The sequence below is a fragment of the Dendropsophus ebraccatus genome, chromosome 6 (assembly GCF_027789765.1).
Source record: "Dendropsophus ebraccatus isolate aDenEbr1 chromosome 6, aDenEbr1.pat, whole genome shotgun sequence".
NCBI lineage: Eukaryota > Metazoa > Chordata > Amphibia > Anura > Hylidae > Dendropsophus > Dendropsophus ebraccatus.
The window spans coordinates 92,670-108,202 of NC_091459.1; the positions used below are offsets into that span (position 1 = coordinate 92,670).

The following is a 15,533-nucleotide window of genomic DNA, read 5'->3' on the forward strand; positions in this document are numbered from 1 at the left end:
AGGGCTTTATCCAACTTCAGCAGCCACCGCTAATCACATGCCGAATGTTAGGGTTCGGATGGACTCCAGCTGCTCCAGGGTCGCTCATCTCTACTGGTAACTAACTGAAACTACACTAAACTTCTTACCTCCCCGGGGACCCCCACCCTGTGACTGAATCCTCTGATAGGCTGAGTGTGAGGGGAGGGTGTTGTGTGGGGTCCCCTCCACAGGGATTGGATTGTTACTGGAAGTTACTGTACAGTAACATTTTTTAATATCACGGATTCTGCTGTTTCTGAATGTTTTTTCAATCACTTGTTCATTTGTGTTACATGTTATTCAGAATAATAAATCATTTTTTGGGGGGTGGAACCAATTGTCTGCATTTCTATGATTTCTTATGGGAAAATTTGCTTTGGTTTAAGAGTGGATTTGGATTACAAGCGCCGTCCCGGAACAAATTATGCTCATAATCCAAGGCGCCACTGTACACAATACCGACCTATATTTGCTAGAGAAGAGCAGTGGCCACTTGCTCCAGAACACGGCATATGATGTACAGTATATACTGTTCCTGGTTGCTGTGTGCACCTCCTTGTGCTATGTATATGATGTACGGTGTATATATAGGTACGGTATTTGAAGTAATTAAGAGTTTTAAAGAAACAAGTAATATTTTTTCTTTTCTGGAATATAATTGCCGCCAGCGTTTCCCTGATCAGAATCCCAGCAGCTTGTTGTGTTGCAGTCTATGGTAAGAGTGAGCCCTAACCTGTGTGCTGTGCAGCAAAGAGAGGAAACAAGAGGACACCCTGTTGTGTATGTTGTGTGCAGAGAGCTCCCCCTTCCCTGAGTAGCTGCCTGCAGCCTGACCCTCCTCCCTCTCACACTCAGTGCTGGTGTACAGGGAGGACTGACAGAGAGTAATCAGGACCCCTGCAGCCCCTCCTGTGCACAATCTACTTCATGCCAGATCTTCTCCTACAGCTGAGGGAAGAGGAAAGGAGCTCAGACAGCACAAACAAGGTGATCAGAGAAGCAACCCTCTTATCCTCACAGCCCAAAGTTTTCCAGGGAGGCTGCATGTAGTGTCCTCCTGCCAAGGCTTACCTGTCCATTGTGATAGCCTCTATATATGACACTATATCCAGAGCTGTATTGAGCTGCTTGGGCCATTTGCCAGGCTGACAGCATCATGCCCACCTTTGATGAAGTCCTACAGGAGGCTGGTGAGTTTGGGCGCTACCAGAAAAGAGTCTTCCTCCTATTGTGTATGACGGGCATAACTTTTGCCTTTTCTTTTGTGGCCATTGTATTCTTGGGACAAATACCGGAGAGTTACTGGTGCAGGAGTTCAGAGGTGGCAGAACTTAGTAGGAGCTGTAGATGGAGCCCAGAGGAAGAGAGGAACCTCACTGTACCAAGGCTGTCCCCCGACAAGTCTCCCCAAATCCAGTGCCAGAAATATGACATCCCCTGGAATATCAGCCTCTCACCCCTCAACTGTGAGAACCCCATTTACTCGGTTACAAATCTCAGCTTAGAGAAGCTGCCTAGAAAACCGTGTGAGGACGGATGGGTCTATGAAGAATCCCGCACAACCATCATCAGTCAGGTAAGGGAAAGTTTCCATGACACTTTATTATAGAGAGATCCAAATTATGATAGTAAATAACTTTGTGACTCCCATCTGTGGTGTCTGTGTGATTGGCGCTCCAGCATATAAACACTCGCACTGTAAGGAACGATATCAGAATTCTCGCTCATGTGAAATGGTCATGTGATCTAATCATGTGGCCGCAGGGTTCCTAGGCTCATTTGGCAAAAACTTTCCAACCTTATTTAATGACTGCCATTTTTTCATTCATTGCTTACCTGTGTGACCCAGTTTTGAAACTACCAAAAATCCATTTGTTTTGGGGGTCTTTGTTTTGTATTTTGCGGCTGTACTTCCTGTTTGAGCAGTTGTACACAGTACTACAGGTTCCAGAATGCATTGTTTTCCCTCAGCTGTTCTTCACAGTCCTCCACCCTGTCCATTTCTCGTCTAAAACAGTTGCAGAATATCTAGGCTGTGTTCACATATTGCAGTTTCATTGTGTTACTGAATTATTTGCAGTACTTTATCATTTCATTGTGGTCCCACTCACACAGCACGCTGTATTCTCTACCTGTAACACCACACAGCACTGTATTCTCTACCTGTAACACCACACAGCACTGTATTCTCTACCTGTAACACCACACAGCACGCTGTATTCTCTACCTGTAACACCACACAGCACGCTGTATTCTCTACCTGTAACACCACACAGCACGCTGTATTCTCTACCTGTAACACCACACAGCACGCTGTATTCTCTACCTGTAACACCACACAGCACTGTATTCTCTACCTGTAACACCACACAGCACTGTATTCTCTACCTGTAACACCACACAGCACGCTGTATTCTCTACCTGTAACACCACACAACACTGTATTCTCTACCTGTAACACCACACAGCACACTGTATTCTCTCCCTGTAACACCACACAGCACGCTGTATTCTCTACCTGTAACACCACACAGCACTGTATTCTCTACCTGTAACACCACACAGCACGCTGTATTCTCTACCTGTAACACCACACAGCACGCTGTATTCTCTACCTGTAACACCATACAGCACTATATTCTCTACCTGTAACACCACACAGCACGCTGTATTCTCTACCTGTAACACCACACAGCACGCTGTATTCTCTACCTGTAACACCACACAGCACGCTGTATTCTCTACCTGTAACACCACACAGCACTGTATTCTCTACCTGTAACACCACACAGCACGCTGTATTCTCTACCTGTAACACCACACAGCACTGTATTCTCTACCTGTAACACCACACAGCACTGTATTCTCTACCTGTAACACCACACAGCGCTGTATTCTCTATCTGTAACACCACACAGCACGCTGTATTCTCTATCTGTAACACCACACAGCACGCTGTATTCTCTATCTGTAACACCACACAGCACTGTATATTCTACCTGTAACACCACACAGCACTGTATTCTCTACCTGTAACACCACGCAGCACTGTATTCTCTACCTGTAACACCACACAGCACGCTGTATTCTCTACCTGTAACACCACACAGCACGCTGTATTCTCTACCTGTAACACCACACAGCACGCTGTATTCTCTACCTGTAACACCACACAGCACCCTGTATTCTCTACCTGTAACACCACACAGCGCGCTGTAAGAACTTTTTGAATAAAAAAATTTTTTCTTTTAATTTCCAAGCACATATTATGATCAAGCATCTTTTATCTTTGAAGTTGAGCCGCACAATAATGACTTTATCCCATATTTTCTTACATGGGATATACTTTTTATGCCTTTTTTTTTTTCCAGGTGGGATTGGCAGTGGTGGCTCTGATCCTCTCACATTTACCATAATTTACTTGTGTTACTGCATCATTTTTGTGAATACGCTGCAGTACTGCAATGAGGAACCAACATGTGTGAACACAGCCCTGATTTCACTGCACACGTCTGCACAATCAGTGAAGTTGCAGTAGCTGCTTCTGGCTGGTCAGAGATGGTGACTCACTCAGGGGATTGGGGGATCCAGCCCCGCCTCCTGTGACATCATGCCCTTCACCCTGTCTGCATCATCAGCCTAATCTCAGCTAACACACACAATGTGAGAAAGAGGCATGGAATATTTGTCTCCTAAGGTGGGAGAGCAGAAGGAGCAGGAGACAATGTGAATTGGCACAGGGGCCATTTTTCTTCACTTCCTGGATTTCTATCAGCTACCAGTGTGGCAGAACAGCACAGATACGGTAATACATTGTATACACACATCTATAGAACTTTTAATGTACTTGTAATAGAAAACAAATTTTCCTTTTGCGGAGTTCCCCTTTAGGCTATGTTTACACTGCGTATATGTCCGGCCGCATATTTTCGCAGCCGGACATATACGCGGTAAACTCCAGCCGGAGATCTACGCTACTTGCGGCCGGCTACGTACGGATCGCGAACTTACGCCCGAAGTCTACTTACGCTTCCCGAGCGCCCTACGTAGCGATCTGACAGCGGTCTTTTACTTGGAAAGCTTCGGCTAGCCCCGACACCCCACAGAACCTTTTGGATCGGCACAAAAAGCTGCAAAAATGAAGAAATCACCACTACGTACGGGACCGCATGTTACGCTACGGGAGTAAGTTCCGGCATTTTCGTACGCAAACAATGGTCTGGTTCATTTTTTACGCCGGCGCGTACGATCCGGGCGTAAGTTCGTACGTAGTGTGAACTGTGCAGCAGTACATCGTATACTTTCCATTGTACGCAAACTACGTAAGTCTCCGGCCGCTTATTCACGGAACGCGCTACGGCCGGAAACTTACGTAGTGTCAACATAGCCTTAATATGCAAACTAGGGCTTCTAATATTGTTTATATCAATAGGTAAACTATAACCTGGAATATCTCAAAAATGAACCTTTTACATACTACATGGTGTCTTATACCGATACATGGTATATTTTCAATGGTTTTGTGATTCTGTAATTGAAGTTTCTGGAAGTGAAATAGTATGTGATCAACTATTCTTTAGCGTAATTGCTTTTAATTAAACTCTTATAGTAAAACAACAGAATAAACTAATAAAGAGCGATGTACGTACACTGGCTGAATGCCAGCCCCATTCTTTTTTACATCTTTATTCGTAAAAATGAAATAGAAGCTTGTTGTGTGTTGCGACACAGATGTGGGCACGCTTTCCTGGCCAGATGCGCCTTTGTGTGCTGTGAATTACTTCACTGTAAGACTGATAAATGAAGTCATTTATAAGCCTGCAGAGTGCAGCGCTGGAGCTCTATCCGTTATACACTGCCCGAGAAACCAGAGTGCTAGAAGGCCACAATTGCAATGGAACTGACAAATACATCAACTGCATCTTAAAAAGATAAATTATAACATGATGGAGTAGTATATAAATTAAGAGTAGGATAAACCATTGGAAGCGAACATTCAGTGGGCTACCTGACAGAGTGTGTGTATGTATATATATATATATATATATATATATATATATATATATATATATATATATATATATTATACACAAAGAGACTTGGGGTGTAGCTGACAGAGAGGATACACAAACTCTACTAAACTGTATATTGTTAATTTGAATAAGAGGGCGCCGTAGCGTCATGGGATAGGACGCAACTCTTCCTGCTCCCTCCGGGATCGACGCTGCTGACGCGATGAAGCTGCCTTACTCAGCCCCGACTATAGTGAAGGTCCCCCGGCCGGACGATAAAATATCTGTGTAGGGTGAATATTTTTGGTTTCTGGTCCGGATGCTTAGGGCTGGAATCGGGCACTTCCTGGACTACTCAACATGGACCACGTGACTGTAATAAAGCCCCCTCCGAGCCCAGGCTTTACATTTCTGGACGGTTAGTGGAGACTGCCGAGCCTGTATGAAATGCCGGACATGTGAGTAAATGCTGCAGCTTTTATATCAGTGATGGGGGGGGGGGGGGACGCCGGCAGCGGCGGGGACCAGGGCTGGACTTGTCTGACTTGGGTGGGTGTCGCGGCCGTGGGGAGGGAGAGGACTCGGCTTATTTTGCTGTGTCCTGCTCCCACTCGGCGGCTGCCGGCGTCACCTGGTTGGGCCGGCTGGCGCGGCTAGACGTCTCCGGTTCTGCCTCTATAATAACTGTATAGCTGCCAAGTCTGCCCAAATACAGCGTCTAGAGAAATGCTTGCTGTATTCATAAAGCCTGAACTGAAGGATATCCGCATAGGGGGTTGTCTGGGGGTCAGGGCATGGTATTGGCGACTCTGTTTTGCCCTTCAGACTCTCGTAGCCGAATGTGAACTTTAAGCAGGCTCATTGGTTGGCATCTATTTGTTTTTCCTAAGGTGAACGGCTGGGCCTGTGGCACACGGCTCCTTTTTTATTTCTTGCCTGGGGCTGAGTGGGGGAATCCCTGGGGGTGACTCTCTTAGAAATCTCTGCTTGTATATCTTGAAGACACAGTGAGTATCTCCTAGTGAGAGAAATTTTGTGATCTGGATGTCTCCTACCATGTAATACGATCTGTATTCCTTCTTCCTGTAGAGCAATATGTCACCTAAAGCCACAAATAAGAAGTCAGGGGGAGCCAAGACGAATAAAGAAAAAGCTGCTAAGATGGATAAATATTTAAAATCTACTGCTGCAGCGAGTCATCCTCGCAGTAATCCGGTGTCTCCCTTATCTTTTTCGAGTGTCATCTGGTGCAAGATGTACTGCCTTACAGGAGGAGAGGGAGGAGGTAGAGAATGGAGGGGCGCTCCCGGAGAATTCAGTCACCCTTGATGTGATTTTATCCAAATTAAGTCTTGCAATAAATCCGTTTCAGATCTAACTTTAACAGTGGGCGCCCTTTCATCGGATATAGCCCTGAATAGAGGAGACAAACAAAATGAGGGACAAAATGGCCGATCTTGAGAAGGTCGTCCCTGGTTTGGAACAGGAGGTGAAGGAGCTATGGAGTACTATGAATAAATATGGACAACTATCCTTAAAGGGGTTATCCAGTGCTACAAAAACATGGCCACTTTCCCCCTACTGTTGTCTCCAGATTGGGTGGGTGGAAACTCGGTTCCATTGAAGTAAATGGAGCTTAATTGCAAACCACAATGAACTGGAGACAACAGTAGGGGGAAAAGTGGCCATGTTTTTGTAGCACTGGATAACCCCTTTAACACACAGGAAATTGACTGATTTTGAGGAGAGGTCTAGAGCAGGGGTACTCAACAACTTTTAGTGAAGGTCCACTTACCGGGGTCTATTGTCAGGTGAAGGTCCGAGCTGAACATCAGTAGGAAACATGTTTTGTTAATTTTCACAAACGTTCAATTATTTATATACAGAATTGCTGCTTATTAATGCTTATTATTGGCATTTTTTCTTTCTCACCTGCCCTTTGATATTAGGTACAAAGGCGGTGACTGCCCTGGTATTACATAGCCCCCCCTGTTGCTCGCCCTAGTATATAGACCCCCTGTGCATTCTCCCCCAGTAGTATATAGCCCCCATGTGCGTTCTTCCCCAGTAGTATATAGCCCCCCTGTGAGCTCTCACCTGTAGTATATAGCCCCCCCCCCTGTGAGCTCCCCCCAGTAGTATATAGCCCCCCTGTGCCCTCTCCCCCTGTAGTATATAGTGCCCTCTCCCCCTGTGAGCTCCCCCAGTAGTATATAGCCCCCTGTGAGCTCCCCCCAGTAGTATGTAGCCCCCTGTGAGCTTTCCCCTGTAGTATATAGCCCCCTGTGAGCTTTCCCCTGTAGTATATAGCCCCCTGTGAGCTTTCCCCTGTAGTATATAGCCCCCTGTGAGCTTTCCCCTGTAGTATATAGCCCCCTGTGAGCTCCCCCCAGTAGTATATAGCCCCCCTGTGAGCTTTCCCCTGTAGTATATAGCCCCCCCCATGCTCTCCCCCAGTAGTATATAGCCCCCTGTGAGCTCCCCCCAGTAGTATATAGCCCCCCCTGTGCGCTCTCCCCTTATAGATGGCCCCCAGACAAAAAACAAACAAACCACAACTCACCTAGCACCTCGCTCCCCCGCCGCGCCTGTCTTCTTCTCTTCTCCTGTCGGTCCAGCCCCCGGCTGATACTCGCTCTCTGGGGATATCCCGGGGATTCCCCAGGAGAGCGCGCATAAGTGACCTCAGTGTGCGCCGCCGCCCTGTACTTCCGTCCTGCAACCTAAGTACAGTACACCTGTGGGGTGGGAGGCAGTGCGGTGAGGGAGCGGGACACATGGGGGCCGGATCCGGGGTGGTACGGAGGTCTGACCAGGGGTCCGGACAGCTGGCCTCCGCGGTCCGGGTTAGGACCGCGGTCCGCCAGTTGAGGACCCCTGGTCTAGAAGATCAAATGTGAGAATTGTGGGCCTCCGGGGGAAGGTGGAGACTGATGACCCGGTGAAATTTTGTCGAACTTGGATACTAGAAACTTTTGGCCAGGAGTGTTTTTCCTCACTATTTGGTGTGGAAAGGGCCCATCATGTACTTGGCTGAGGTAGGGGGGAGGGTTTTTTCTTTTTTTCCCTTTTCTCTTTCTCTCTCTTTTTTTCCTTTTGCTTTTTAAATGGCTGAGGAGTTAAGAGTGTTCTTTTGGACTGTGAGGGGGACTGGGGACAGGGCTAAAAGGTGCGCCATATTTGACTTGATTAACAATTATTTACCATGTATTGTGTGTTTGGCTGAAACCCATTGCACTAGTGATTTGCTGTCTATGATCCATAGGAGATGGGCTTCTTTTGTCTTAGCTTTTGTATACGTGCCTCCCCCCTTCTCTCCCCAGGTGTAACGCCAGTTATTTGAATTTACAGTGGAGTGTGGTGATCCCCGATTACCTCTGTGTGGTGACCTCAACTGCGTAATAGATGGGATGAGAGATAGGGTGGGTCACGGCGGACTTTGGGGTATTCCTCACCACTGGTTAGCTTTATGATGGAAGTCATGTGGAAAGATGCATGGCGTACACTTCATGGTCAGGAACAGATCTTTCCATGGTTTTGTCCTGGATATATGACAGCATCTCGCTTTATGCAATGATCAGATGCTTCAATGGATTAGTAATATTTCATATGAGACTAGATCTGTTTCTGACCATTTGCCGTTGGTGGTAAATATTAGGGGGCCTTGGTTTCGACCGGTGGAGAATTGTATTTTTAATCCACACTGGCTTACAATCATTAACCCTTAGAGGACAGGCCATTTTCAATTTTTGCATTTTCGTTTTTCCCTCCTTGTGTATATAAGGCCATAGCACTTGCATTTTTCCACCTAGAAACCCACATGAGCCCTTATTTTTTGCGTCACTAATTGTACTTTGCAATGACGGGCTGAATTTTTGCATAAACTACACTGTGAAACCAGAAAAAAATTCAATGTGTGGTGAAATAAAAAAAAAAAAAAACGCATTTCTTTTATTTGTTTTTTTTTTGTTTTTACGCCATTCGCCCTGGGGTAAAACTGACTTGTTTATATATGTTCCTCAAGTCGTTATGATTACAGCGATATATAACATGTATAACTTATATTGTATCTGATGGCCTGTAAAAAAATTCAAACCATTGTTAACAAATATACGTTTCTTAAAATCGCTCCATTCCCGGCTTATAGCGCTTTTATCCTTTGGTCTATGGGGCTGTGTTAGGTCAGTTTTTGCACCATGATGTGTTCTTTCTATCGGTACCTTGATTGCGCATATGCGTCTTTTTGATCGCTTTTTATTACAATTTTTCTGGATTTGATGCGACCAAAAATGCGCAATTTTGCACTTTGGGATTTTTTTACGCTTACGCTGTTTACCGTGCGAGATCAGGAATGTGATTAATTAATCGGGCGATTACGCACGCGGCGATAGCAAACATGTTTATTTATTTATTAACCTGGGAAAAGGGGGGTGATTCTGACTTTTACTAGGGGAGGGGGATTTTTATTAATAACACTTTTTTTTTTTTCTTTTTTTACTTTTGCACTTATACTAGAAGCCCCCCTGGGGTTAGAGTTATTCCCCCCCTCCTGGGGTTACGGTTACTCCCCCCCCCCCCCCCTGGGGTTAGGGTTATTCTCCCCCCTGGGGTTAGGGTTATTTCCCCCCCCTCTGGGGTTAGGGTTATTTCCCCCCCCTCTGGGGTTAGGGTTATTTCCCCCCCCTCTGGGGTTAGGGTTATTTCCCCCCCCTCTGGGGTTAGGGTTATTTCCCCCCCCTCTGGGGTTAGGGTTATTTCCCCCCCCTCTGGGGTTAGGGTTATTTCCCCCCCCTCTGGGGTTAGGGTTATTTCCCCCCCCTCTGGGGTTAGGGTTATTTCCCCCCCCTCTGGGGTTAGGGTTATTTCCCCCCCCTCTGGGGTTAGGGTTATTTCCCCCCCCTCTGGGGTTAGGGTTATTTCCCCCCCCTCTGGGGTTAGGGTTATTTCCCCCCCCTCTGGGGTTAGGGTTATTTCCCCCCCCTCTGGGGTTAGGGTTATTTCCCCCCCCTCTGGGGTTAGGGTTATTTCCCCCCCCTCTGGGGTTAGGGTTATTTCCCCCCCCTCTGGGGTTAGGGTTATTTCCCCCCCCTCTGGGGTTAGGGTTATTTCCCCCCCCTCTGGGGTTAGGGTTATTTCCCCCCCCTCTGGGGTTAGGGTTATTTCCCCCCCCTCTGGGGTTAGGGTTATTTCCCCCCCCTCTGGGGTTAGGGTTATTTCCCCCCCCTCTGGGGTTAGGGTTATTTCCCCCCCCTCTGGGGTTAGGGTTATTTCCCCCCCCTCTGGGGTTAGGGTTATTTCCCCCCCCTCTGGGGTTAGGGTTATTTCCCCCCCCTCTGGGGTTAGGGTTATTTCCCCCCCCTCTGGGGTTAGGGTTATTTCCCCCCCCTCTGGGGTTAGGGTTATTTCCCCCCCCTCTGGGGTTAGGGTTATTTCCCCCCCCTCTGGGGTTAGGGTTATTTCCCCCCCCTCTGGGGTTAGGGTTATTTCCCCCCCCTCTGGGGTTAGGGTTATTTCCCCCCCCCTCTGGGGTTAGGGTTATTTCCCCCCCCTCTGGGGTTAGGGTTATTTCCCCCCCCTCTGGGGTTAGGGTTATTTCCCCCCCCTCTGGGGTTAGGGTTATTTCCCCCCCCTCTGGGGTTAGGGTTATTTCCCCCCCCTCTGGGGTTAGGGTTATTTCCCCCCCCTCTGGGGTTAGGGTTATTTCCCCCCCCTCTGGGGTTAGGGTTATTTCCCCCCCCTCTGGGGTTAGGGTTATTTCCCCCCCTCTGGGGTTAGGGTTATTTCCCCCCCCTCTGGGGTTAGGGTTATTTCCCCCCCCTCTGGGGTTAGGGTTATTTCCCCCCCCCCTGGGGTTAGGGTTATTCCCCCCCCCCCCTGGGGTTAGGGTTATTCCCCCTGGGGGACTTCTAGTATAAGCACTCTTTTCTCTCATTGATCTATGTTGTATATAGTAATACAGGATAGATCAATGAGATAGGCACTTTGATTGCTTTTGGCTGCTGCAGCCAGAAGCAATCGAGTGCCGAGCCGGGATCAGCTCCATTACGGCGCTGAGCCCAGCGGCAGCAGGATGTGTGAATCGCCACTAGACACCAGGGATGGCTGCATTCAAGTATTCAGATGCAGCTGTCAACGATTACTTTATTAGCGGGCACAGCAATCGGACCGTGCCTGCTATTAGCCGCGGTCCCGGGCTACATGCTGCACCCGGGCCCGCGGCTTACGACCAGGGTCGCCTAAGGGTTAAAAATAAAGATAAGATCAGAGAACAGCTTAAGGCTTTTTGGGAAATAAATAAGGGATCGGCCGCCCTTACAGTGGTGTGGGATGCCCTGAAGGCTTACCTTCGGGAAATCCTATTTAGGGAAGTGTGTGTAAAAAAAGAGGTCCTTCCAGGCCCAAGGTAATAGATATAAGCAAGCTGTCATCTTGGCAGAGGCGAGGAGAATGGAGAGTTACTAAAGAAAGCCCAAAATGATTACTCTGTATTTCTTTTAACCAAGGCTCAGCACTCCATCTTTTTTAGGGGTTAAAAATATTTTTTTGGGATCAGGTTAGCCGGGAAATACCTGGCTAGGATTATTACAATTCAGGAAAGTAGAAATCCAATTGTAGCGTTAAAAGATAAGGCGGGTGTTGTCACTACTGCCCCCCCCTGAAATGAATCAGAATATTTTTGATTTTTACGCAGAGTTGTATTCTGGAGATAACAGAATCTGAGAGACTCAAATAGATAATTACATTCAAGAGCTAGCAATCCCAAGGCTGGACTCTGAGAACTGTTCCCTGTTGAATGTCCCTTTAACCCTTGAAGATCTTAAGGAGGCTCTGAATAGTTTCGGTGGTCATTCTGCCCCCAGTGCGGACGGGCTTCCGTTCGAAGTATACAAGGAGTTTGCGGATATCCTTATGCCTTGGTTGTTGGAGACATTCCCATGAGGGAAGCAGACATAGTCCTGATAGAAAAAAAACAGACCCCCAGAGGATTGAATCCTACAGACCCATCTCATTGATCAATTGTGATTGTAAAATAATTGCAAAAGTACAGGCCCTGAGGTTGGGAAGGGTGGCCCCTCTGGTTATTGGTGCAGAGCAATCCGGTTTTGTCCCGAACAGACTTATTTTTGATAATATCTCCCGGGCTTTTGCAAATGTTCAGCTAGGGCCGGAGACTCCCCATTCCATCCTGTCCTTAGATGCTATGAAGGCGTTCGACAGGGTGGAATGGGGATTTCTTTGGAAAGTCCTGGAGGCTTTTGCGTTGGGAACACAATTTGTCTAATGGGTTAAGTTGTTGTACTCGGGCCCTAGGGCCAAGGTGGTGCATAATAACAGGGCCACCGATTGGTTTAGCCTAGGGAGGGGGATCAGACAGGGGTGTCCCCTGTCTCCCCTCCTTTTTGTTTATCGAGGCTCTGGCAATAAAGATAAGGGGATCATCTAATGTAACAGGATTTGGACTACGGGGGGTGGAAGAAAAGATCCTCTTGTATGCAGATGACATCTTGCTTTTTTTGGAGGGGGAGAGGGTGCCATCCATAATATTGTCTCCAGTTACGGAAAGGTATCTGGCTTGCAGATTAATTGGAAAAAATCCTCCCTGTTGCCATTGGGTAGGGATCATTTAAGGTGCAGTTCCCTGGTTCTTGTTTTGAAGCCCGAAGAATCCTTGGAATATCTAGGCGTGAGACTCTGCTAGAGTTGATAAGTATGTTTCTTTGATTCTATTAGGATCAAGAAGAAGGTGGAGTTTTGGGGTGGGCTGCCACTATCTGTGGCGGATCGCATGGTGATAATTAAAATGATCATCTTGCCACAGTTATTATTTATTTTATATGCTTCCAATGTATAAATTGCTTAGACTTGGTTTAATAGAATTTCCTTTTTATTAAATTCCTTTATACGGGGTAAACAGCGTCCAAGAATCAAGTATTATAATTGGACGCATCTGTCTGGAGAAGGGGGTATGGCCTTGCCTGACTTCAAACTGTATTTTTTGGCTATGTGGGCCAAAACTATTAGGAATTGGAGGTCATCTCCCATAATTGAGTTTGCACAACAGAATCTGAATGGGCTATATGATGATGTGTTTATGGCACTAGAGGGTGGATTTGGGGGCAAAAAGATGATATCACATATTGGTTTATATTGTAAGGTATGGAAAGCATTAAAAAATATCTATAATATCAATGGATGTTTTTCTTTTTCTCCTCTTTGGGGTAACCAATTTTTTTTTTTTTTTTTTTGTGAGTTTAATTTTTCATTAATTTTTAAACTTAACATTAATAAGGTATATACCTTATTCTCATGATACAAAGCAAACACATAAACAATTATAAGCAATACTCTAAGTCCCCTCCCCCCATGACATCTGATTCTCTATATTAGTCTGTTACTTTATATATCTTTAATTCTCAGTTTATTTCACCTTAATTTTTATGTCTCTTATCCTAACTTCTATTGAGGTAAAGCCGCAAGTAGTACATGCACCATTTTTGCCAATGTTTAGGGGATCTTATAATCCCATCCGTTCCTACAGCTATTGCAGTTTCCATCTTATACTTGTGTTGTACCTTAGCTATAACCTCTAGTGTAGATGGGATTTCACTAGATTTCTATCTTCTAGCTATGCCATTTCTTGCTGCCATTAATACATGCAGCAATATTACCGTGTCTTGGGGTGGAATGTTCTCTGTATCCATTGAAATCAATGCCAGACCTGGACCCCAGTTTGGTGGGTAACCAAGTATACTTCGTATGAGGTCCTCTATTTGGGACCAGAACATCTTAATTAAATGGCATTCCCACCATATATGAAGCAGAGTGCCATTACTCTCATGGCACCTCCAACATACCGTATTTGGAAATTTTTTTGCTAACTTATATGGTGTCCTATACCAACGATATAATAATTTGCGGGATGCTTCTAGGTGTCCAATACAATGCGAGACTCTAGATGGAATACTATATACCATGTCCCATTGATCCTGTGTTAATATATGACCTAGGTCCTCTTCCCATTTCTTTGTAAATGATCTTCTTTGAGATGATAAAATCCTATATGTTAGGGCGAGGCCCTTTTGACTTTAGTTTTATGGGAATTCTTCATATTTTGTTGTTTTAAGATCATATAATGAATTATTTGATTTGATCGTGTGAAGGCAGTGCCTCAGTTTATTTGAGATCCCATATCCATCAGCTATTTCTGAGAATGGTTTAAGACTAAGGCTATTGTCTTCACAGATATCGCCCAGATTCTTTATTCCCTTTTCCATCCAAGTACTATAATCAGAATCTAATATCAATAATTCCATGTTTTCTAAGTGGAATCCTTTTTGGTTGTGTAGGTACTAACACTGTTTTTACAATGTTACTGTTAAAAATCCTACATCCAGCTTCTAATGTAGGTGATAAATGAGAAGAGGATCTCTGAGATAATCTCGTATGCCACCCCCATGCTCTTAGGTCAAAGCATTGTGCAATTTTTGTTCTAATTCTACCCATAATCTCACATTATCTTTTACCCACCACCATTTTAGCTGTTCTAACACTGCGGCATAATAATAAAGGGAGATATCAGGGCACCCTAGTCCTCCATATTTTACAGGTGTACATATGATTTCTTTTGCTACTCTCGCTTTTTGGCCTGACCGTGTATATTGCATTATTATTTTTTTAATATGTTTTAACCAGAATTGGGGGATGTGAATTGGCAGATTCCTAAAATAATATAAGAATTTCGGCAGTAACATCATTTTTATAATTAAAATTCGCCCTATCCATGTTATTGGCAATTTTAGAGTACTTAATAATATCTTTATTTAATATATTCAGTAGCTGATCAAAGTTAGTTGTTACTAATTTATTAAAGGATATATAAGGTTCACCCCCAAGTATGGTAGAGATTTATCTGTCCCTTGAAACGGAAACTTATTTTTAAGTTTTGTAACAATGGAGTGCGGTATTCCCATATTAAGAATTAATGATTTAGTCGAGTTTACTTTATAATAATAATAATTTATTGCTGAATTCAGTTAATATTTTCATCACCGCAGGTAGGGATGACTCAGGTTCTGATATGGTTAGTATGATGTCATCTGCGAACAATCCTATATGATGATCTTGTTGTATTGTTGATATCCCCCTTTATGGTTTCATCTTCCCTGATTTTTTGAGCTAACGGCTCAATTGCTAAAATAAAAATAATCGGGGAGAGAGGCCAACCCTGCCGTGTTCCGTTTGTTATCTTAAAGGTTCCTGAAAGGGTGCCTGCTGAGTATACCTGGGCCGGTTTGCCCGGGTAACCAATATTTAGTGGAGTTTGAGAAGATAAGGGATCACGGTTTTTGGATTATAAGGGATGTTAAATACATTTCACAGATAGTAGAAAATGGGGCACTTTTGTCTTTTGATGAACAAACGAAAATATACATTTAGAGATTCACATTTGTTTTGGTGTGCCCAGTTATAGCATGCCTTTAATTTCACGTCTAATACTGA

General features: G+C 45.2%; 1 protein-coding gene across 3 annotated transcripts in view; it reads left to right on the top strand.

Moving 5' to 3' along the window:
* Positions 1-900: 900 nt before the first annotated feature.
* The window catches only part of SLC22A3 (solute carrier family 22 member 3), a 205,728-nt gene continuing 191,095 nt past the window's right edge, over positions 901-15,533 (top strand). For all 3 annotated transcript variants that reach the window (XM_069974365.1, XM_069974366.1, XM_069974367.1), the window contains exon 1: positions 901-1,597. In XM_069974365.1, the coding sequence (XP_069830466.1) occupies positions 1,178-1,597 (420 nt within the window). In that variant the 5' untranslated portion in view covers positions 901-1,177. The remainder of the gene's footprint in view (positions 1,598-15,533) is intronic.